The sequence below is a fragment of the Neofelis nebulosa genome, chromosome 5 (assembly GCF_028018385.1).
Source record: "Neofelis nebulosa isolate mNeoNeb1 chromosome 5, mNeoNeb1.pri, whole genome shotgun sequence".
NCBI classification, from domain to species: Eukaryota; Metazoa; Chordata; class Mammalia; order Carnivora; family Felidae; genus Neofelis; species Neofelis nebulosa.
Window position 1 is genome coordinate 52747383 of NC_080786.1, and position 25636 is coordinate 52773018.

A 25636-nucleotide genomic window follows, 5' to 3' on the forward strand; every position below is an offset into this window, starting at 1 on the left:
TACAATTTGTGAACTATTAATTTTGATAATTCCATTTATTATACTTAACATTTTTTTATCAAAGACCCTATATATTTTTAAATCTGTGTTTGTAATCCTTTCTGAAGTCTATATTTTTTATTCTATATATTAGTTCTTGGGAGATTCTCATTAATTTTTTTGCCCAATGTCTCTACTTATCTTTTGAAATGTTATTAATGTAGGTAATTGCTTATTTTTAATCAGTTATAGGTAGGTTAACTCATCTTTTGTTTTTTAATATTTATTTATTTTTCAGAGAGAGAGAGAGAGACAGAGTGTGAGCCAGGGAGGGGCAGAAAGAGAGGGAGACACAGAATCTGAAGCAGGTTCCAGGCTCTGAGCTGTCAGCACAGAGCCTGACACAGGGCTCGAACCCATGAACTGTGAGATCATGACCTGAGCTGAAGTCGGACGCTTAACCGACTGAACCACCCAGGCGCCCCAACTCATCTTTTAAAAATATGGAATAGTTGAGCAAAGGAAAGATGATACTTTAATCATTATACCTTTGGTGTGAATTTGCATTTCCTTTGAGAAATGTTTGTCTTAATCTATAACAAAGACTTTTTCTTTCAACTGTTTCTGGTAAATAGTATATAGCAGTCATATTTAAGAGTGGTATATGGTTTTGAATAACAATAATAAGCAGGTAATTTTTAAAATCTATGTTGAGGATTTTTTATTAAATGGTTTAAAAATTTTATCAGCTCAGAACTATGTGATTATGTAGTATATTTCTTTCTTTTTCAGGGATTATCATTATACATATCATAACCAAAATTAATTGGATTTTTTTCCTAGGTAATGAATTCTCTTATGCCTTTTGGCAGTTTTGGTGGTATGGTTCGTATCATGAGACACAAACCATTTTAGCAGTATTTTCTGACAAGTACTTTTCATTAACTCAAGCAAAGTGAATTGGCATGCAGTTTCACTTAATTTCAAAATGGCTTTTTAGAATTTGTACTGAAACCTGTTTCATGTGTTGATCTTAGAGTGTTCAGGCATGTTTTTTTCTGAATTAAGTCATATCAACATAAATAAAATCAGTCTTCAAAGAGAAAAAATGCATTTTAATAGATGAATATTCATTTGATTTACAAAAGGGATCCCCATAGTTGTGTTTGAGAGTTTGGACACTTCCATATGCTGTGGTGACTTTCCAAAAGATAAAAAAGTACCTAACTGTAGCTAGAAGAGCACATTTGCAGAAGCTCAGATTGGCTGCTTTCTCTAGCACTCTGTTGTTAACTTACTCATGCTGCTTTTCCTTTCCCATGTCCAAGTATGGCTACTCTGCAACCAGCTTTTCTCCTGCTATTTCTTTGTTTTCTGTGATGCTAGTTTCTAACATACTTAAAGGCAGTCTAAGGAGTAGCAGAGAATAGCATGACCTTAGAACATTTCCTTTGGACGCATCTATGCTCTTATGCAAAAGTTTGTTTATTTTCTTTTTTAGACTTTAGCCCTTTGTCTCCTTAAAGTTTGACATACAATATTTGTCCTTCCTCACAAGAGTTATTAGTGGGACAAACAACAAATTAACTCTGTGCTATAACTGCTCACTTATCAGTAAAATGATCAAGAAGTTCAGCGTGCTGTGGAAGCACAGATAGAAAAAAGCCTGGTACCTAGACCTTTTGTGGTGTTGGGGTGGAAGTTAATCAGAGATTTCCAGAACCTTAAGGATTATTAGGAGTTAGCCAGGAAAAGCAGGGAGAGGGGGAGAACAAGGGTGTTCAACACAGAAGAAAACACATGTGCAAAGACCTGTTAGCTAGGAAGCTCAAAGATGTTTAGGATCACTTGGCCCTGGAGCATGAGTTGGAGAGTAGATACAGATAAAGATATGGAGATAATCAGGCACTTCTTTTTGTGCTGGTAAGAACTGGGGATATTATCTGAAGAATAAGGAAGCAGTTGATGAATTTTCACCAAAATGGCAATAGAGTCAGGTTCTCAGTTTTGAAAGATTATTGTGCCTATAGGGGAAAGAAAGACTAGAAGGGACCAAGTGGAGACAGAGAGGCCAGGAGGCTGTTAAAGTGTTCTGGGAAATATTACTAATGGCTTCTACTTGGGTAATGGCCGTGGTGATAAAGAGAAATAATCTCGTTTGAAAGAGAGTTAAAGAGGTGAATGGGTAGAACTTGGGGATTTGTTGTGTTGAAGGAACAGTAAAGAGAAAAGGAAAGTATTATGCCATTTTTTGACATGAGAAATTAGCTAGATGGGAATGCCATTGAGCTAAGGAACAGAGCATTCATACTCATATGAACAGATAAGAGAACAGGGGTGGTCAAAGGATCATTTCTGTTTGGGATATTTTGCATTTGAGGCAATAGTTTATCTGGTTTACAATTTATCTGGTATCAATTGAATATATGAGTTTGAGCTGAGTTAGAGATAGTTTGTTCATTTATTCATCAAATGTTTAGGGAGTCCTCCTGTGTGCTAGGAATTATTTTGAAAGTATTGAGAATATAGTAGTGAATAAAACAGAGAAGATAACCCTACCTTCACAGAAATTATTTCTATAGAAGGAAGACAGGCAATAAATAACAAAATAATTTCAGATAAAGTACTTTGAAGTACACTAAAGGAGATGAAGCAGGGTAATGATATAGTGACAGATGGAAGGTGAAGCAGAGATTACTTTAGACCGGTTGCCTTTCTGAGGAGGTAATACTTGAATCATGAGAGGATATGCTGAGAGCCAGTATAAAAACATTAAGGGCAGAGAGAAGAGCATGTGTTCAAAGTTCCCAAAGGCCTTAGGAGCTCACTGGAATCTTAGCTCTAATTTGTACCCCCCACTTTTTGTCACTCCAAGGTGTTGGGCCACCCCACAGCAAGTACAGATAAATTTTTAAATGGCTGATGTGACAGTGAATTGAGAAAACGGCAGAATGTACCCAAACATCTGATCTTTTCTTCCTTCTCGTCTTCTTACTTGGGCTAGTCCTTCTAACGCTCATGAATTTTGTCTTTTATACAGCCCTGATTTCTCAACCTGGTGTTGAAACAAAATATTCGGAATGTTTCCTGAATTGTGTTGAATCCCTGAAATGCAGATTGCGCATTGTGTACCCAAAGATATATGTATCAGTATCTCACAAATGTGTCTTTGTTCCCTGATGTGATAAGTGCAAGTTCTAAAGAAGAATTTAGTTTTCCTATCTATTTCCCATTGTTACAAGTAATAAAAACCCAATGGAAGGCAGAGATAGAGACAGGCCTTTGATAATTCTTTATTGAGTCCCAGCTTGGCATACAGCAAAAGAATCTCCAGAGGGACTGAAATACTAGCATTAAACTATAGTCCCTTACAGGATTCAGAAGACTCCCGTTTAAGTGGAGAAGTTCCTTGAATCAAACACTTCTGTTTTATAATAGTAAATAATGCATTGGGTGACACACTAAAATGTGTGCTTCATTTTTTAAGTTCTGGTGAGTGTTCTAGTGATAAAAACTAAAATCAGTGACTGATTTTTGTAGAGCAGAGCTTCTCAACCCGACACCATTGACATTTGAAGCCAGATAATTCTTTTTCTAGGGAGTAGGGGACTGTCCTATGCCTTGTAGGATTTTAGCAGTGTCCCTGGCCTTTACTCAGTAGATGACAGTCATACACCTCCTTGGTTGTGACACACAAAAATGAGTATAATTATTGACAAATGTCCCAGAGAGTCAAAGTCAATCTTGGCTGAGAAACCACTAGTCTAGAGCAATTCTTAATTATTCTAAAGAAGCCTATGTCATGCTTCAAGGGAATGCCCTACTGAGCCTTCCATGGTAGGTGGCAAATTCTAGGCCTACTAGTAGAGTGAATTAACCTCTATCCCTTGGATCCTCTTATGATATAAGGACAGCCTGCACCCTCAGGCAGTTTCTGTCACCTGTGTTGTACTAGTGGAAGTGACATTGGTATCTTATACCCAAGTTTTATTTATTTGCATGTTGATGTATTGAGAGGGAGGAAGGAAAAACTTGAAAACTATTATATTCTAGAGCTGTCCCAGCCCAGACACTGCTCGGCATTTAAATATTAACTAAATTGTGTTTTGAGAAAGTTGATGAATGTGTGTTTATCTGTATATGTTCATGTATTTATATATGTGTGTGTATATGTATATATACATGTATGTATGCATGAATTTATAGTGTTGCAACTCCCTAATTATATGTTGGTTGTTTGGGATTCTGTATATATGCTTCCATTTTTTCCTTAACAAATCACTTTTTTGTATAGTCCTTAAATTATCTTTGCCTGGTCGATTACTGCATAAGATCCCACTGCAAAAATCAAGAAAAAAAAATTTCAGCTGTTTTGGGAAGGTTGATTTGCTTCTTTTGTGTTGTACATATAGTTAATAACATACTTCCTAATATCCTGTAGCATACAGATGTCAACCCTTTTCAGGCAATGGACCGAATGATGTTAAATATGCGAAACAGTATGCAGGAATTACAAAGAAACTTTGTAAGTACTAAAAAATTGATGAGAACATTATTTTCAGTTATTGGTACCCATATTATAATGACTTTCAATTTTTTAAAAAATTTTTTAATGTTTATTTATTTTTGAAAGACAGAGAGACAGAGCATGAGTGGGGGATGGACAGAGAGAGAGGGAGACACAGAATCTGAAGCAGGCCCCAGGCTCCGAGCTGTCAGCACAGAGCCCGACATGGGGCTCGAACTCACGAACCATGAGATCATGACCTAAGCCGAAGTTGGACGCTGAACCGACTGAGCCACCCAGGCGTCCCTCAACTTTTTTTTAATCATGGTCCACAGTGGTTGAAAAATATATCTTACAGTATGACCCAGTACACAATACTTGTGTACTATAAAAATATACCTGAAATAAAAGTTTTGCGAGAAAATGATCGTACTATTTACAGAGTGTGCCAATATTTTCTGTTTTAGTTCATATTTTAAAAATCCTGGTCACAACCTACCAAATTGATTTTACAAACTATGAGTTTGAAAAATATCATTAATTAACTTTCAAAATTAAACAACCTCAAAAACATTTGTTCTGCTGAAGGTCACTATTGTAAATGGACATTTTATATGAATTTAGATTTTTTAATTATTTGTAACTTGTCTACTTAAAAGGATTTGTAGCACCTAGGAAATTTTTAGTGTTTTGTATTGTTTTTTTAAAAAGCTGAAAACAGACATTTTAGGAGTGATGTTAAGCACTGGATTAGATCCATGCAATCCAAATAGTTACAAGCTAGTACTAATACTCTTACTTTTCTACTTGTACTATTAACATCAAAAAAAAATAATAACTTCATATTGATGAAGAAGACTCATATTATTTTAGTCATCCAGTTTAGAATCTAAGGATCATTTCAGAATGTCCAAATCTAGGGCATTATTAATGACATTAGTAATCTAGCAATCTGGTACCCACAGGAGGTGTAAAACTTCTTGGTATATGGCTAGTTGGTTCACTGTTGGCAAAATTACACACAAGGGTCAACCACTAACTATAATAGCATCATAGGCCTCAGGGCACAGCATTTATATTTAAATCTAAGCTGCAAGTCTGTGATCTCAAAGACTTCGGGATCTATGAGTGAATCACTTGTTATTATTCCTCACAAGAAGAGTGAAAATTGGTACCTACAATGGAAGGAGATTAGGACCTTCCTGGAGGTGCCATTTGGATACACCATAGCCTTAGTAGAATGTCTAGCTAGTATTGTTACTTACCTGAATCCTCTGACATAAGTCTTCATATTTGACTAAACTCTCTGGATTTACATTTTATACTTACCTCTAGGGTCACCTTTCAGTGGATCCAAATGGACATTCATTTAGTTCTTCCTCAATTATGACTTATTCCAAAGTAGGAGATGAACCACCAAAGGTTTTCCAGGCCTCAACTCAAACCCGTAGGGCTCCAGGAGGAGTAAGTATTTTCTGAGCATTCTTGGAGCTTTATAAAATTTGGAATGATACATCACCTATGTCAAATTTTAATTATTAAAGCTTGATACAGTTCTTTGGGAGTAGGGATGAGGGGGAGAAGACACATATCACTGTGAAAAACAGTAATGCTAGCTGCCTTTCCTTAGTTTAAGGCAATTTTTTGTCTCCCCATCCCCACCTCAGGTGCCTTTTTCATGTAAATTTCTATTATTGATGTTTGTTATTACCTTTACATCTTGACCAGGTAAGTAGACCTGAAAAAAGTCTTTGTTTTGTGAAATAAGTGTCAATTTTTAATTTATATCTGAAGTAAATGAATTTTTTAACTCATAAAATACATCAAGTGTACAGAAAATATATAGAAAATAATATAATAAATATCCATATTCCTTCCACTCAGTTTAGTTAAATCATAAAGTTTTTCTCTATTTGCTTTACGTTGTCTCTTGCTTTGTTTTCTTTCTAAGCAAAAATGTTACAGATGCAGTTTAAGTTTCCATGCACTCATCCCTCCCTGGTTCCTTTTCCCTTTTACTTTCTCCCCCAAAAAGAACCATTTTCCTATATCTGGAACTTTTTCTGATGTATATTTTTACAATTTTATTACTTACGTATGCTTCAAAAACAATATAATGAATTATTTTACGGGTTTCTAAATTTTATATAAATGGGTTCATGCTGCAACTCATACTGTGTCCTCTGCAACTTGACTTTGCTCAGTACTATGCTTCTGAGATTTATTCGAGTTGATACGTGCAGCTGTTTATTTATTTTGACTTCTATATATTATCTAAAATATGAATATACCACAGTTTTGAATCTATTTTTCTGTTGATAGATATTTCTAATTTCTCTCTTACTTATCTTTATACATGTCTCCTTGTGTAAAAGGTCTAGGAATGTTATTGTTGGTTTGTAGGAGGTGAGTGCCTTCATCTTTACCTAGAAATTACGAAGTTACTATCACACAGCGATTGAAACAGTTGGCTCCCAGAAAGTCTGATAATGAGTTCCCATTTCTACACTTCCTTGTTAGTACTTACAGTAAAAAAAAAAAATTAGGTTTGCCTATTTAATAGGTGTGAGTAGTTCATTTTTTAGTTCTTACATATGAAGACATACCTTTTAATGATGCTCTTGCCATAGGGCAGACATTTTCATTTTAACTTGCTATAAGTGACATGCATCTTAAATGTAAGCAATTTATTTATAGACATCCTACAGCAAACCATGCTACTATTAATAGTCTTTGGCTATCACTAATATTCTAATGACCCATAGAGTTGATATGTAGGAGCCATGAGATTTCAAGCCCATCAACATGACTACTGAATAATTAGTCGCCTTTATTTGTAGGAATGCTAGCATGTACTCCTAACTATTACATTGTTAAGGACAGTGTTGAAGGCACTAAGTTTTATATAATTAAGTTATTTGTTTTAATATTTGATTACAATTTAGAAAAAAAGGTTAGATTATATTGGTTCTATTTGCCCTAGACATTTTAATTTTGAGCAGTCCAGGAAATATCAGAGAACTATTATCACAGTTTCATTGCAACTTAGCAGGGGAACTGAGCACCCAGTATTTTTGCAGCTGTAGATTCATGGTCTTACCTCTATAGGTAAAGAGGTCCTGAGAAATTTAGAATTATAAATATTCTATATATATTTAAATAATAACTCACTTTTATAGATAAAGGAAACTAGGAGAGCATTGAGAGATTCTGACAGTGGACTAGAAAAAATGGCTGTTGGTCATCATCTTCACGACAGAGCTCATGTCATTAAAAAGTCAAAGAACAACAAAACTGGAGACGAAGAGGTCAACCAAGAGTTCATCAATATGAATGAAAGTAAGTTGTCACAGAAAGTAGCATTCTTCCTCTTAAAACAGCAGCTGTACTGGTAGAACTTGAATGTTTTCTGTAGAAACATTTCATAAGATGTCCTTTTGAGGTAGGTTATGAATAGTATGTGTATGGACTACCTTATCAAAGTAATAAAATTGTGTATTCATTGTTTCATAGTAGATCTGTTTTTTATAGTGGTTTTGGTAATGTTACTTATTTTTTGTTTTATACTTGGAAATGGAATCTTTTGAATTGTCATTTGGTAAGACTGTCAGTAGACAAAATGAGTTTTTTAATATTTCTGGGGTATATTTAAAAAATGAAGAAAGAAGAAAATTAAAATTATCTATAATCACAACCTCAAATAACCATTATTACTGTTTTACTATATTTCTTCTTAATAGTTTTATGTATATATAAACACATAAACTTTTTTTAATTAGTATTTTATTGTCTAGTTTATATTGTGCTTATTTTAATTCACCATTATAATTGTGAAAGCAATTACCTATGATGTTGTCTTTCAAAAATATTCTAAATGGTTACCTAAAAGTTTTATCTTGAATAGGCCATATTTTATTTAAACCATTCTTTACTGGCAGACACTTGAAGTTTTGTATAGATAAGATTTTAATTCCTTGTACTGTTAGATAGTATATCATGTATATGTCAAATAAGTCTTTACATTTTCTAGATTTTATATTCATTCTTCAATGCATTTAAGTTCTTTCAGTGTCCTAACTCTTGTCATTGTAGTTTTTGGGTTATATTCATCTCTCATTTTCAAAAAGCATTTTCAAAAAGTGTTTTGTCTTAATAAAGGGTTTAAATTACCATTTTAGTAAAAGAAATTCTCTTAAGGTTGGGTTGATAAAATTATTCTTCGGCGATGAGATGGAAGTTACATCTTAACCTTTCTTTAATTTTAACCTTTGTAGTTTTGTCATAGTTAAACATATGAAGAGTACTTCACAATAATTAACATGTTGAGGAAAAATTTAGTGAACGAACACATACATTATAAAGGCCATCTGGAAGAACAGTATTACCATTTAACAGCTGTTATTATCAAAGTCAGATTACCTACTTCATAACAACATAAAGTGACAGTCAAGATGTGCAACCTATCAGGAAACTGACAACAGAAGCTTGTGTGTTAGGCCAAGTTATGTAGGAAAATGGTGAGGTTAATAGGAAGTGCTTGTTATTGAAGGAGTTTCCAAGTACAGAGGAAAAGCATGTTCACCAGGAGATGACCCCCCAAAAAAGACTGTGAATCAGTATGATTTGGTCAAAGGGTCCATTGGGTGGAATAATATGATATCCAGGCAGATGCATGAAAGACCAGATCGTCAATAACCAAATTGTCAATAGGAATAAAAGAGGGACAAACAAAAAAGGAAGTATTACCCTGAGTCAAAGACCTTTATATTTGGAGCACTTACCTGCATCTATCTTGAGGTTAGATGATAGAAGCACAAAGCCAGAATCAAGTATGTGGAAACAAAGCATTTACTGACAGTTGATATCTTAATACTTGCCCCTTTATTTTTATATTTAATGTAGGTGATGCTCATGCTTTTGATGATGAATGGCAGAATGAGATTTTGAAGTACAGACCAGCGGGACAGTGGCGCCATGTGGAAAACCCTAGGATGCGAAGTGTCGGTCATGAGAATTCAGGCTCCCGAGAACTTAAAAGAAGGTAAAAGTTATTTCTAAAATAAATTGTGCTTTTTAAAGAAGAATTAGAAGAAAAGTTATGAAATTTTACCTCTGTATAAGGAAGTTTTGATTAACATCTGTTTATATCAACAGTATATTTTGTGAAGAATATAATAATTTTACATTATATCTGAGTATGCCACACAAATTTGAATTTGTATCTAAAAACCAATAATATTTTAAGATTGTATCCCTAGTAACTCACTAGCAAATTATGCCTCAGAAGATAGGGGCTAAAATCCTTCTAAGGAAGTGTGATATATTATAGTTATTTTTGTAAAACAGTTTTTAGTCTAGATAGAGTAGGAGTCATATATTTCATGCCAGGTGAACATATTGGTGTCTAGAGATATGATAAGGGGAGAGGGGCTCTATTGGAAAGGCTTAACAAACTTCCCTAACAAGTCAATGGCAAATGCATTTTTAGACACTTGTATAATAAACAATATCTGCACCTATATTAGGTATTAGATATTAGATATTTTGGAAGAATTTTTCAAAAACTTTAGCCTTCTTTGGGATTACCTTTTGGAATAGCTGTGAAATATAAATGTGCTGAAGCCATACCTTAAAGATTAGAGATTTTTGTACATTTAATGTGTATGGTAGAGTTAGAATTTAATTTGGTTCTCTGGGGAAAAAATGGAAAACAGCACCTAATTCCTATTAAAATTACACTTGAGAGAGAGAGAGAGAGGCTTCACCAGGCCTTAAAACAGAAATCTATTCTAGGCCATAAGAGAGTGGAGGATTGCTGCAGAAGGTGGAGGGCTTCACAGAACCAGCGATGGACAAGTGGGTACCAAGTAAATCTGAAGCCTTGTGCAGAGTGTCCTGTGCCAGCATCTTTTATTTTAAATTACTTATTTAGGAACTTAGAGCCCTAATATTTTCTATAGAAAATTTGCTCCCATGTTACTTTTAGACAATATTTGTCTCACTTTGAAAAGTTTGTTGATAAAAACTTTACAGTGCTAATTATGATTATGAAATCCAGGTCCCTGTTAGAGAAAACATGTTCTTTTTTTTTTTTTAATTTTTTTAATGATTATTTATTTTTGACACACAGAGAGACAGAGCATGAACGGGGAAGGGTCAGAGAGAGGGAGACACAGAATCTGAAGCAGGCTCCAGGCTCCGAGCTATCAGCACAGAGCCCGACGCGGGGCTCGAACTCACCGACTGTGCGATCATGACCTGAGCCGAAGTCGGATGCTTAACCGACTGAGCCACCCAGGCACCCCGAAAACATGTTCTTTATAGATGATCTTACATCTGTGGCCCCATCAGTGGCATTTTTTGTAAACTAGTATTGTCTAATAGAACTTTCTGAAATGATTTCCTGTGATGACAAAAATGTTATGTATCTATATTATACAATATGGTAGCCTCTAGCCACATGTGGCTATTAAACCACACTTGAAATATGGCTGAGACAGCTGAGGAACTGAATTTTAAACTTTATTTTATTTTAATTAATTTAAATTTAAATAATGTGGCTAGTGGCTAGCATGTCGGATAACATCTCAGGAAAGTAGCTGTTGCTTTCTTAAATGTTAATGAAATAGTCTCCCATGTGTTTTGCTTTTTAAAAAAAATTTTTTTAATGTTTATTTATTTTTGACAGAGAGAGTGAGAGACCGAGCATGGGTGGGGGAGGGGCAGAGAGAGAGGGAGACCCAGAATTCGAAGCAGGCTCCAGGGTCTGAGCTGTCAGCACAGAGCCTGATGCAGGGCTTGAACTCACAGACTGTGAGATCATTACCTGAGCTGAAGTCGGACGCTCAACCAACTGAGCCACCCAGGCACCCCTCCCATGTGTTTTTGAAAGCTATTATTGAATTTTTAGATAAAACTCTCTATAAATTACAGTGGTTTGATCATGTTTGTATTGAATTGTAAACCATTGGCCATTTAAAAAATGGCATTAATGTTCATCTTATATTTCTCAGGGAGAAACCTCATCAAAGTCCAGCCATTGAACATGGAAGAAGATCAAATGTTTTTGTGGACAAACTCAACATCAAAGGATCACCTGTGAAAATCAACAAAAAATAAATAGGCTTGCAGTTGATTTGTTTAGTTTTGATTGTTTTAACAGAGAAAGTAATGGTGCTGGGTAATACACATAAGACCAATCCCTTGTTAAATCAGTACTGTACTTAACAACTTTCTTCTGATATCTGAATGATCTTGGAAGTGCTAGCTTTATATTGTCCCTACTTTAGGAATAAAACTTTGATTTTCAACAATTTAAGTAAGTTGCTAAACTTTTATAAAACTCTTTATTTTAAAACATACTGATTTTTAAAGCTGATTTTGCTTTCTCAGTTATCTTCCTATTGGCTATGTGTTCTCTTATATGTTCCAGATTGAATTTAGAACTAGTTTTGTCATATGTATTAATTATAAGAAAGTAAAATGGTAAAAAAAATAGTCTTGGTTTTCACTAACAATACTACAGTGATGTTAATAAAGATAAAATTATTTAAATCAAATTTTATGTGTTATGTAGCCAGCTAGCTTAAAGATTTAAAAAAAAAATAAAGCAAAGCACCCTAGTACTGTTTTATGAGAAATTAGTTATTATTTTCATAAATTACATGAAAAATAATCAATTCTGAATTTCAAGAGATTTAAAATTGCTAATATATATGAGTTTTAGGCTTATAATTTCTTTTATAGTATATTCTTTTTTGTTCTAGATTACATTTTTAACATTCATCAGACTTTATATTGACCTTTGTCTTTAACTTATTAAGGTAGCATATTTCTGCTCTTCTTTCCTACAAACAGCTTAATCTGTCTCCACAGTTAACATTCTGAAGTTGGAGTGTCCTTGGAGAAACTCTATTCAGCCTTTTGTGACATTTAGAAAAATGCATTTGGTATTCTGTAAACTTGAATGATTGATTGTCTCAAAATTTCTTAGACAGGAGATTGTGTGTTTGAGCAAGGTACTTAGTAAATCAGTTGTTCCCTTTTATACCATTTAAAAATTCAGCTTTAGCTCTTTTATTCTAGAATTCAAACATTAATCTGTTTTTATAGAAGTTAGATTTGAAGTTTATGAGAATATAAAATCTTAACTCTTAAGTTCTGTTTCAAGGGGGAAAAAAAGAACAGAAAATCCACTATCACTTCATAATCTTAACATCTTGTTTTTTTTAACTTTGGAAGTAGACCTATGTGATTGTTCTTATGCTCTCCTGATTGTATTATATCAGTCAGGGTGTTTCATACTTTTAATTAGTTACCAAAATAAGATGCATACATGTCAATTCATTTTTATAACAAAAAGTGAGTGTGTATTAAATTTGTTAACATTCTCCTGGTATGCGTAATTTAGTGTACTAATAATATAACATATTGGGAAGTTGTCATAAGGCATAAATTCGAAATAACACTTTTGCATAAATTCAGTTGATAGAGCAAAATCCCAATAGAATCGACACTGTAATTATTCTCCTTCTGCTTAAATCTTACATTGGTGATAACTTTAATCATTATATTCAAGTATGAAAACACATTTTAATAAATACATTAAAACAGTATAACTTTTATTCATCATATAGCAATTAGAGCATCCATACCTATTTTTTTCCTCCCAATTTGTTTACCATAGAAAGTAAATAAAAATTAAATTATATATTTCTTCTTATGCCACAGTGCTTCATAAGGGGCCACTTGTAAAAATATGTGACATATGGAGATTAAATGTCAATTCTTTATGTTCACATGATGCTGAAATCGCTTTTTTTCAGAATTATTTTTACCATATACTGCTGAGGCCAACCAGTATAGGAAGGAAGGTTCTCTGTAGCTTGTAGTTCATATTATTTTTTCTTTGTGGATGACAATTGATCTTTCTGGAACCCTGGATCTTTTGGGAATGGAAAGATAGTAACTATTCGGTGAATGTGGCCTTGACAATAAGGCCAAGTTGCTTACTTAGGCTCCTTGCCACATTAGAGTTTTTCCTGGTACCTGGCAGTCTCAGTAGTAGGTTTTCATTACTCTGCCTTCATGACTCCATTATCCTTTATTACAGGGCAGGGCAGGAGCACACTGGAATCAGATGGTGCCCTAAATGTGGCAATATGATGGTATTTGGAGATCTTGCTTTGGGGAGGTGACTAAGTCATGAGGGTACAGACTCATGAATAAGATTAGTGCTTTTATAACAGAGACTACAGAGAGCTCCCTTTCCCTTTCTATTAATTTCTGTTTCTATAAGCCAATATATTGTTTATGGTATTCTTTTAATGTTTATTTGTTTTTGAGAGAGAGAGACCGAGTGCCATCAGGGAAGGGGCAGAGAGAGGGAGACACAGAATTGGAAGCAGGCTCCGGGCTCTGTCTGTGCTGTCAGCACAGATCCTGACATGGGGCTCAAACTTGTGAACTGCGAGATCATGACCTGAGCTGAAGTCAGGCACTCAACGAACCGAGCCACCTGGGCACCCCGACTGTTTATGATATTTTTATAGTAGCAGCCTGAATGGACCAAGACAGTGGTCTTAGGCTGATTGGGCTAGGGCAAATTGGAAATTCTACTGAAGTGTGACCAAGACCCTGACTGCAGTGTATTAGGACTTTCAATTTGGTAATAATGTTCATATCTGAGACCTCTTGAGAACCCTCTGTCCCTGATTACGTGGATCTTGCAGTAAATTCGCGTTCTGATGATCTCTTAGTCTCCAGTGTTATGTTTATTGTCTCTTGGGGTTTGGGGATTCTGATCAGACTTTGGTGTCCTCTCGTGAATTTGACTTTAAACACCATCTCCTATCTTCTACTTGCCCACCATCTTATATTATTTGTCTGTGAAAACTTTCCTCAGTCTTGTCAGTTGCATGAGAAGTTTGCTTTGGGAGAGACCTTCTATCCACCCATGTTGCCTTCTAACCATGTTTCTCAGGTCAGTAGTCATGTGGTTTAACATTAGGGTTAAAGCCTGAGACAAACATAGCAGTGTTTTACATTTGATAGAACACCAGGCAGTTTTTCATGGGTTTGTCACCTAATAGACTTGTACTACCTCCTGGCATAATTTAGGAGAGAATTGTAATGTCCATTCTGGGGGACTTGGATATAAACAAGACTTGCACTTGAGAGGCACCTTGAAGAACAATATCAAAGAAACAACAAAGAAACAAAACCTCAGGAGAGCCTTTGTGTTATTTGTCTAAAGGAGACCACTTTGTTAATGTAGAAGACTGGCCATCTTTTATTTCATACTTCAGAGCTTTGTATGGCTTATATTTAAACTTTATCCTGTATTGAAGAGGGAAAGTAATTAGCTTTTACAGGAATACTTTCATATGTATATTATTAATTAAACAAGGAAACTATTAGACTGAGGCTTTAATGCTTTAGTAGTACATGTAAGCAAACCAAAACAAACCTATAATGCCTCAAAGTTAAGAAATTGAAACCTAAAGACATCTAATCATAGCCAACTAGGCTTTCCCATATAAGGCAACCAGTTAAACTACAGCCAAACAAATAATTGCTTTATAAATAATAAATATAAATAATAAATAATATAAATATAAGTAAATAATATATAAATAATATAAATAATTTGCCTCTTCTCTATAAGTCTCCCTTAGCTCTAATTAGTGGAGACCTTCTAACCACTTCCTGTTTGGCCACTGCCTAATACCAATAGATTATTGCTCAACCTTGATGAGGGAGCATAAGACAAGCTGACAGTCCGCAAACACCCCACCCCCATCCCCAGGTGGGATATGTGTGATATTGCTTTGCTAGAGGGAAAACAACCTTAGCTTGACAATAGCTAGGTCTCCAGTATCCTGTGAGTTTTCTTTAGCAGATGAAAATCTCACTGGAAACTTCCCCTAGACTTTACCTCCCCCCAACTCCATAGTATAAAACCAGTCTCTCTTCATGGTCCCAGGGCAGCTCTTTCTGCCCAAGGGACCTGTCCCCATGCTTTAAATAAAATCACCTTTTTGCACCAAAGACGTCTTCAAGAATTCTTTCTTGGTTGTCAGCTCTGGACCCCACGAATCCGACTGTCACCCCCAAAAAACCTCATCAAACCTCACATTTTTTTTAAGATTTTTAATTTTTTAAAGTAATCTCTACACCCAATGTAGGGCTCAAACCTACAACGCCGAGCTCAAGAGTTGCTTGCTCTACTGCTGAGTCAGCCAGGTGCCCCTCAAACTCAAATTTTTTAATATGCCATCTGGCTCACCATTTTTTCTACTTCTCTCCCTATTTTTTCCTCCCATTTGAAAATTTTTAAAGATGAATTAAAAAAAAAAAGTCATTCTGTCATATGTGCAATCTAGGAATATCTACACCAAATAATCTAAAATGTCTAAGAGAAAAAAAGCTAATAAACTATTTGTGCTGCTTTTGCATAAAAATATGGACAGTTTAAGTAATAGCTTTTGTTAAATAGATTTTGTTAGTATGATTAAAGATAAAAGAGGAGCTTTTAAATATGATTTAATGAGGGGTGCCTGGGTAGCTCAGTTGGTTAAGCATCTGACGTCAGCTCATGTCATGATCTCACGGTCTGTGAGTTTGATCCCCACGTTGGGCTCTGTGCTGACAGCTTGGAGCCTGGAGCCTGCTTCAGATTCTCTGTCTCCCTCTCTCTGACCCTCCCCCATTCATGTTCTATATCTGTCTCAAAACTAAATAAACATTAAAAAAGATTTAAATATGATTTAATGATTATGAATATAAGGTTTATAAAATGTTTTTTTAAAAAGCTTTATGAAATATTTCTGATAAGTGGATGGATCTGGGTAAATGAATGGCTATTTAAAATAAACTATATGTCTTCTTCCAGTTTTTATTATATAAAATTAATGCTAATAAAATCTACTAGTTTATATAAAACTAAGGTTGAACTTCTCATTTAAAGTTTACAAATTTCTGGGGCACCTGGGTGGCTCAGTTGGTTAAGCTTCCAACTTCAGCTCAGGTCGTGATCTCATGGTTCCTGAGTTCAAGCCGCAGGTCAGGTTCTTTGCTGACAGCTCAGAGCCTAGAGCCTGTTCCAGATTCTGTGTCTCCCTCTTTCATTTCCCACCCCCCCCGCCCCCCCACTCACACTCTGTGTGTGTCTCTCAAAAAAAAAAACCAAAACAACTTTACAAATTTCCTGTATTGGTCTTATGGGTCAAGTATAAGTTATCATTGACTCCATTAAGATTACAAAATATAAAATGATGTTTAAATAAAATTGTAACACAGATGTCTTCTAAGGGGGGGGTTAATCTTATAAGATTATGATAATACTATCAATTATAAGGACTGAATGTGATAGTTAAAAATGTAATTTTTCAGATCCCCAGTTAACTTTTCCAGACTTAAGAAAAAATTAAATTAATTCTTGGATGAAACTTGGACAACTTCTAAGTAAAAATGGATACAAGGTTTTGGTCACTAGAGATAGTTTCAATTTTATTATACATTATAAAATGACTATGAATTAACAGTGTGGAAATGCTTTGGATGATATTATATATGTGTATTTTGTCACTTTAAAACTTAATCTATAATATGTACTCATAAAAATTTAGCTAGACAGCTCTTGGTGTTCTGCCTTTCAGTTTTCTCTTTGGAGTAGAGAAAAGTTGATTACTTTGGTTAAAAATGCTTAATTAAGTATATTTGGTATAATAATTACAGAAAAATGAATACATATGTATACACACAAGATAATGAGTATGAATTTTTACTTAAAGAAACTATTAAAGTTTAATTTTATTATAATTTTCATAATTATGTATTTAATTTATATATTTTAAACAAATACATATAAAGGTTTATAAAGAGTAAATTTTTGAAAGTCCATAAAAAATGTTTTAAAGTTATGTTCAACGTTAATGGATTTATTCCTCAAATCAGCTTACAAATCCTTTATTGCAAATTAATACATGGATGATTTACAAAAAGTAAATTTGAAATTCATCATTGAGATTTTGGTTTTTCTTTTCTTGGCTCTTGTAATTTGATTTCTGTTTATTTGTTCTCATTCACACATTCATTTAACAAATACTTGTGGAGCACCTAACACATGCTAAGGGATACAGCAATTAACAAAACCAAATCACTCTGCTTATGGAACTTATTCCCATTGGGAGAGTCAGACAATAAACAGGTATAGGAAGGAAGGAAAATGAAACAGCATCAGAAGATAGTAAGGGAGGAGCCCTCTGTTTTAGAAGAGTTCCTTATGGAACACCTCATTGATAAGGCTATTTGAACAGAGAAAGAAAATAAAGGAAAAAGCTACTACACTATTTAGGGAAGAGCAAAGTCTGGTCATATGAGGACCAGCAAGGAGGCCAATGTGGCTGGAGCAAAACCAGCAAGGGAAATACGGCCATGTTAGCCTGGCTGCTCAAGCAGGGCCCTTGGCAGCACTTTCTCTGAGGGGAAGGGGAAACCATTGCAGTTTTTTGTTTTTAATTATGAAAAATTTTGAACCTACAAGTAGAGATAACAGGAACAATGAACTCACTGGAGTATTTTCATCAGAGAAATGACATGGGCTGGCTTAAAAGGAGCCCTCTAGTCACAGTGTTGAGAATAGACTGAACTGCCTTGGGGCAGAAGCAGTGAGATCCTTTAGGAAATCTGTTATACAGCAATTAGGTTGAGAGATGGCAGTGTTGAGAGGTGGGGAGACAAGGTCAGGTTCTAGACCTAGTTTTGAAGGTGGTGCCTATAGAATAAACTGACAGATTACACCAGAGCTGTCAGAGAGTGGTGTCGAAGTGACTAACATTTTTTGTCAAGGCAACTCGAATGGAGTTTCCATTCACGAGATAAAGACTGCAGAAGATTTTGGGAGGAAGAGCAGAAGCTCTGCTTTAGACATACAGAGTGCGAGATACTCCTAAGACATCCAAGTGGAATCGACAAAGATGCGGTCTTCCATAAGTACTGAATGTGTAACATTTAACATCAAACAATGAACTTCTTGAAATGAGAAAAAAAAAAAACAAAAAAAACACCTGTAATTGATAGTTAATTTTTCCACGTTCTTTTCAGGTCATGTCTTACAGGTCATTTTTTTTTTTTTTTTCGTATTTGTAATGACATAGATAATAATGCATTTTTTTCCACTTAAAATTCTGTTGCAAACATTTCTCCACATTGCTATCTTGGTGGGGCTGTTCAAGCAGGACCTTCTAGGCACTTTGATGGAGGGGAATCTATTTCAGATTTTTTTGAAGTTATGAAAAATTTCAAACCTACACAAGAGACATGACAGCAACAATGAATACGCAAAACAACCATGTTTAAAAGGTTTCGTCCTTCCGGGAGCATGCAAATGTTTGGTTAGCTGGTCAAAGCGACGACACTTTCTCTTCCAAGTCTACAGAGGGCGCCCAGGTGTCGGAAGGCGCTGTTCGGCTCTGAGGTCCGGAAGCCTCTCTTTCCCTTCCTCTCGCCTCCCTAGCGTCCTTCGCCCCGGATGCGCTCTGCCGGCGCTGATTGCCGGCGTGACTTTGAACGCTTCCAGTTGTGGAGCTGGTTGCTGAGCAGACCCAGAGCCACCGGACCTTTACACCAGTTCTGCGCTCGCCTCAATGAGGTTGCTGGGAGCAGCCGTCGCCGCGGCTCTGGGGCGTGGGCCGCTCCCGCGGGTCCCCCCCAGCCTGGGATGGCAGGGGAAGCAGGTACTAGAGCCCGGCGAGGCGAGACCGAACCAGGGACTGTGGACGGGACTTTGCTGTTCTCCAGGGCTAGGGAACAGTGATTTCTTCCCTGGGACCTCCTGACAGCTCCGGAAAGGAGCTGTCGTGCCTCAGTGCTGAAAAGCCTTTCGGTACCTGCACATGTTCTCGTTCGTGAGCTGCGTCTCAGTACCTTGGGAGAGTGGACAAGGCCACCGATTATGGTTAAGCCTCTTTTTGGTATACCTTAAAGAGAAGTGACTGGAGTGAAGGTCAGACCAGGTGAAAAATTAGTGTGCTCAGGGTTCGAACTCCGGGCTTCTGGCTGATCATCTAGTGCTCTTTTCACTGCACAGTGTCCTTGGGCTGGGTTATTTGATTTGGCGTTCAAACCTCCCGGTACTTTTCTTTGCATTTCTGTCTTTTGCGGAAGTTGCAGAATGGAGTAGGATTAAGTAGGACCTGAGCCTTTACTACTATGCAAACATCGTTTGCTTTCCTTGCTGATATTAATGGAATTTTGTCTAAGTGTCCACCAGAAACCATTTAGTATTTGCCCACCTTTTCTAAGGTCTCCTGTTTTCCTTTCCTCAGAAGTGCTGCAGTACATTTTGGATATGCAGTCCTATAGATAGAGGCTTATATTGTGTCCTGATTCCATAAAATGCAGGATTCTTCCTTACCCTCACCCCCGCCAGAATAAAATAAAGTTTTTAAAGAGTGATTGTTTTTGTACAGAAGGAATTGGAAATTTTTTCGTAGGCTACCTTGGAGACTGCAAACATCCTTGCTAGCTGTGGACTACACTACAGTAAGGGAGAAGGGAGAAAAAAATCAAAGTAAAATTTAAACTAAAAACTATTTCTTATTAAAGTACTTGTTGGAAATTGTCTTTCTGGTTTTATCAGCCCCAGCGTATAATTTCAAACCTGTAACATTTGGAAAAGTATCTGTCCCCTTTTATTTAATTAATTAGCTTCTTTGATACCTGTATATCTTCTCAGATTTATTTATTGTTAAGAATGTGTGTATCCCTTCTGTCTTCTCTTGTAGTTTCTCCTTTGGTTACAAGAGTCATAGGTTGAGGCATTCATTCCTTCTTTTGCTTTTCCAAGCTATCTCAAATGATGTTTGGTGTCCATTGAGATACATTGGTAGAAAGATACCAACCAACCAAATTCTAATTGCCCATTGTTATCTCTTACAGAAAGTGCGTTGATACAAGCTCTCCTATTTTTTCAGGTTAATTGGAAAGTCTGCCGATGGTGTTCATCAGGGGTGATTCCTAATGAAAAGATACGAAATATTGGAATCTCAGCTCACATTGATTCAGGGAAAACTACATTAACAGAACGAGTGCTTTACTACACTGGCAGAATTGCAAAGATGCATGAGGTATGTGGTTCATGGTTGATTCCAGGTTAGCGAGAGCTTAGTTTTAATTGTTTGGTCATTACGATTTAATAAACATTACAAAACCTGAAAGATTAAATGAATGGTAACAGTGGACCTTTACTCAGAGACCTGCCACAAACGGGATAGTTCATACTGGCTTGCAGTGTGGTTGTGAGGAATCCTCCTAGAGACCATCACTGTGTAGATTCTCAGTAAATTGTCTTTTAGGAATGTTAAGTCCCCCTGCAACTAATGTAACATCGTTAATTATACTTCAGTTAAAAAGTCATGTGATGTATTAATAAGCAGCTGTTAAAGTAGTATTTACATAATTTTTAATGTTATGGAGAGATGTTTATAAAGTGGAAAAACACTTTAAAACTGTATGTAGTATGATGTTTATAGTTACAAAATATACGTGTCAAAAAATTTTTTTTTTGGATTTTGTGGAGCAGTGGTGAGTGGTTTGGGCTCAGATTTAGGGAGTCCAGCGGTGGCAAACTGGACCCGGGGCTCAGCATGGAGCAGGTGAAGGTGCAGGTTGCTGTGGCTGTGGCGCAGGAGCTGCTGTGGAGGATGCAGGACAAGTGTTTCCGGAAGTGCATCTGGAAGCCAGGGGCTCCCTGGACAGTTGGGAGCAGAAGTGCCTTGCCACCACATGGACTCCTGGAACACTGTGTCCGAGCCGTGCAACTCACAGCTGCAGCGGGAAGACTCTGCACCTGCCCCCACCCCCCTCGTTTCCATAAATGCCCTTTGTGAGGCAGGGGCCCCCTCGTGCTTTCTGCCTGCCTGCTGTGAGGATGAGGCCTGTGCCCCCACACTTGGGATGCAGCTCCCCTCCCACCTGCCAACGAGTGTGGCTTGGGGCTTGGGGGGTGGCCCTTGGGACTTCTCAAAGTGCTGGCAGCCCAACAGCACTTCTCCTGGTGTGCCCAGGCTCACCTGCTGCCTTGGGCATAGAATCCACATTTGGATCTGGAGGCGTGGTCAGGCCCCACCTCAGCTGTGACCTGATGGTGGGCAGACAGATACATTACTGAGAGAGAGGAAAAGAAAAGAAAAGAAAACGATTTTTTGTAACTTTAAAGTCTCCTGAAGAAATTACCGTAACATTGAATAACTTTCCATTTCTTCAGAGGAATCTCATCTTGTTAAATCACAAGTACGTGGAAAGCTGAATCCTTCCCACCTAGGACTCAAAATCCACATGTAGTAGAGCAGGGAAAAAATCTGTTCTCTGAACTTCTGCTCATGGACTGCCACAAGCCTGGTGGGCAGGAACAGTGTGAAGGAAACAAGGTTGGCTCTACGACTGAGGTGATAGCTCTATGTTAGTAGTGCTGAGAATAACAATGAAAAGAGAGGCAGTAAATAGAGGGCAAAACCTGGAATCACTCTTCTATTTCACAAGACATGGTTTGGTAATAGCCTTCTCGAAAAATTGCATCAGTTAACTGTGTGTGTTCTAGTTCCTTCTCAGTAAAGATTTCTCTCCTTGGGATGCAGGGACAGGGAAATCTGAATTGCTGTGTTTGTGTTTAGGTGAAAGGTAAAGATGGAGTTGGTGCTGTCATGGATTCCATGGAACTAGAGAGACAAAGAGGAATCACTATTCAGTCAGCAGCCACCTATACCATGTGGAAAGATGTCAATATCAACATTATAGATACTCCTGGTGAGTTGAATTCTTGGTTTTATTGCAGCTTGTTTTGACAAAAGCACATTTAGTTCTTTATTATGACCCAGCTCATTTTTGAGTGTCAAATAATACTCAAAAGTGTGACTGTGAATTCCTGTTAGAGAAATCTGACTTGGGACCTAGAGCACTTCATCCTTATGTGGTTCCCTTGAAAAATAGTACAAATAAATGGTGAGCAGGAAGGTTCTTGCTTGTTACAAGCTGTAGCTGATTTAAAGGTGCCCCGTGCCCTAGTAGTTTTTTGAAGAGTTGGGTCCCTGGACCTCATGGTTAGTAAATGGTATGGTGGTTGAAAAAATCCACATTTTAATTAGAAGGCTTATGTCCTGAGCAGAGATATAAAAACGTATAATTGTGCATGTTATAAAAATTCATACTGCTCTTTAAGACCTCACACACTTTGTCTCATTTAGGACACGTGGACTTCACAATAGAAGTTGAAAGGGCCCTGAGAGTGTTGGATGGTGCAGTCCTTGTTCTCTGTGCTGTTGGAGGGGTGCAGTGCCAGACCATGACTGTTAATCGTCAGATGAAGCGCTATAATGTTCCATTTCTAACTTTCATTAACAAATTGGACCGAACGGGCTCCAACCCAGCCAGGGCCCTGCAGCAAATGAGGTACTGAGCCTTAGAACAGGAGGGGCTGGGATGATCTGGATAAGAAAGTTTATGTCCAGAAGGACAATTAATTCAGTGTCATTAAGCTTTATTCCTAATTTTTTTTTTCTCTAAAAAATATATTTATGTGAGTCACTTAGTAAAAGAAACACTGAAGTCAGGGGTGCCTGGGTGGCTCAGTCAGTTAAGCATCTGACTTCAGCTCAAGTCATGATCTTCAGCTCAGGTCATGGTTCAGGACTTCAAGCCCTGTGTTGGGCTCTGTGCTGGCTCAAAGCCTGGAGCCTGCTTCAGATTCTGTGTCTTCCTCTCTGACCCTCCCCACTTATACTCTGTCTCTGTCTCTCTCAAAAATAAATAAAACATTTTTTAAAAACTTAAAGAAAGAAAGATTGATGTCAATAGTTTGTTTTGTGGTTGTAATCTCATCAACTGCCTTCTCTGTAAAACGGGGAAAATATGACTTAAACTGTAGGGAGGTTTAAGGTGAGTTCAGAAAACAATCTGGCAATTCACTGTTTTGCTGTGATTAGAGAAATCTAGAGTAGATTTTGAAAGTAGTTTATTTAGACAAACCTAGAGAATCATCACCTATTTTAACCTTTACATGAGGAATTTTAATTAACATCCATAAATAGTATGGTATATAGTCCCTTGGGTTCATATGGTAACATATTTGCTAAGAGTAACACTTCCTTTCTGTAGCAGATGTAACTTAGTAGTAGTTGTAGCATTGTACCTTTTGCCCAATACTGTATATTTCACATAGCCTTTGAAAAGAGTTGAAGTTTCACTTTGCACTTTTTGTAGACGTGTAAATGTAGCTGCCAAGTTCCTAGCTACAATTCACATGGCAGAGCTGATGAAAATAGACAGTCAAGTTTGAGTAGTAGAGAGACAAAGAGTGATGTGTCTGGTGACAAGATCGGTATTGAGGAACTTCCAAGTGACAGCATTGCTGTGTGTGCCTGATGGAAGTGATTGTATTTGGGAATATGAACATGAAATTCTTCTTTATTGGGTATTTGTAATATTTTCCTGGCAAAACAAAGTGTTTTCAGTTTTTGTCCTTATTCTATTTTACTTGTGCTTGGCAAGAGATGGACTGTTTCCACCAAGTCTTTGTCTGAATTCCAGGAAAATTCTCTTTTAGCATTTGACTACTGCGGTTCTTTTTCTGCTCTACTCCCTTTTATCTGCATTCTGTATCTCTCATTAAACAGATGTTAGAAATTCTAACATCTGTTCTTCTGGTTCCGGTGTCCATGTATTAACTTTTCTACCGTACATTCTCCTACATCTTTTTCTCTTCTCATTTTGGATTGGGTTATGAGAGAATTCTTGAGGTCAGTCTTCCAGATCATAAATCTGATAGTCATGTGTGTCCCTTCTTTTATTTAGCCTGTTGTTTTTCTTTTTCTGCAATTGTGTAATTAATTTCCATAATCCTTCTCTTTTATCGCAACATCTTTATTAATAGGGGTGATTACTTCTCAGGTCTTTACATTTTCTTTTCTTTTAGTAACTCTCTCCTTGGAATTTAGTACTGGCTTTTGAGCTCACACCTCTCTTTTAAGTTATTGGTAACCTTCAAATATTTGGTGATTCTTAGTTACCTATCCATAGCTATACATGGGAGCCTAGAGTGTAGACTTAACAATGGTAGCTAGAGCATATTTCTTCTTGAGTGAGAATTCCTGCTACTGAATCCCTTCAGTGATCGTGTCTGATAAAGGGTACAACCTAGGGGCGCCTGGGTGGCTCAGTTGGTTAAGCGTCCGACTTCAGCTCAGGTCACGATCTCGTGGTCCGCGAGTTCGAGCTCCGCGTCGGGCTCTGGGCTGAAGGCTCAGAGCCTGGAGCCTGCTTCCGATTCTGTGTCTCCCTCTCTCTCTGCCCCTCCCCCGTTCATGCTGTGTCTCTCTCTGTCTCAAAAATAAACGTTAAAAAAAAAATAAAAATTAAAAAAAAAAAAAAAAGGGTACAACCTAACGGTGAGTGTCTGATTTTTAACACACACGCTCAGAGGTCTCCTGTAAGAATTTCCTCTTCAGCTAGCTATAGTCTGCTTGCTAAAGTCAGCTGGTCTAAGAATGAGAGTTGGGCAAGGTGATCCCACTTCCCACTGTGCTTTAATTTTCTGACCAACCACCATTGACTTCTTCTTCCCCCTTCTGTTTTTAATCCAGAGTATTCTGGGGGTCTGATGGGAAAACACTTATTTTAGAGTTCTTTTGTTGCCTAAATAGGGTTTTGGCTTTCTGAGCTTGATGAGTTTGGCTGTTCCCAACTGTTTTATATCTTCCCTCCCAGTTCCACAACATCTGCCATTGATGTATTTTTGTTGTTTCAAAGGGATTTAGGGAGAAAAAAATGAAGTAAACTATGTATTTTTATTTTTCAGGTCTAAACTGAGTCATAATGCAGCATTTGTGCAGATACCCATTGGTTTGGAGGGTGATTTTAAAGGTGTAATAGATCTTATTGAGGAACGAGCCATTTACTTCGATGGAGACTTTGGGTAAGTTAGAAATATGTTACTAAAATCTTACATTTTAAAAAGCATCAAAGAAAAGGAAAAGGATGAGTTCTTTAAACACAGAGAAAACATCTTTTTAAAATGTGGCTGGAGGACTATACTTCAAAATGACTTTGTTTTAATGCCTTTAATCCTAGTTGCTTCCCATTTTGCTTAGTATT

The 25636-nt window shown here is 36.7% G+C and overlaps 2 protein-coding genes across 7 annotated transcripts in view; both read left to right on the forward strand.

Annotated features, from left to right (window-relative positions):
- Positions 1-11621, forward strand: part of MLF1 (myeloid leukemia factor 1) — a 38658-nt gene extending 27037 nt beyond the window's left edge. The window contains exons 3-9 of one of the 6 annotated variants that reach the window (XR_009261923.1): positions 823-864; positions 4421-4504; positions 5822-5950; positions 7666-7825; positions 9389-9527; positions 10280-10342; positions 11500-11621. Coding sequence is in view for 5 of the 6 variants with exons in the window: in XM_058730327.1 (XP_058586310.1) it covers positions 823-864; positions 4421-4504; positions 5822-5950; positions 7666-7825; positions 9389-9527; positions 11500-11605 (660 nt within the window). In the remaining variant the exon portion in view is untranslated. The remainder of the gene's footprint in view (positions 1-822; positions 865-4420; positions 4505-5821; positions 5951-7665; positions 7826-9388; positions 9528-10279; positions 10343-11499) is intronic. The other 5 variants (XM_058730327.1, XM_058730331.1, XM_058730328.1 and 2 more) reach the window with 5 other exon arrangements.
- Positions 11622-19007: 7386 nt separating this feature from the next.
- The window catches only part of GFM1 (G elongation factor mitochondrial 1), a 46177-nt gene continuing 39548 nt past the window's right edge, over positions 19008-25636 (forward strand). The window contains exons 1-5 of the mRNA XM_058730333.1: positions 19008-19224; positions 20464-20616; positions 22162-22294; positions 22732-22936; positions 25341-25457. Of these exons, the coding sequence (XP_058586316.1) occupies positions 19135-19224; positions 20464-20616; positions 22162-22294; positions 22732-22936; positions 25341-25457 (698 nt within the window). The 5' untranslated portion in view covers positions 19008-19134. The remainder of the gene's footprint in view (positions 19225-20463; positions 20617-22161; positions 22295-22731; positions 22937-25340; positions 25458-25636) is intronic.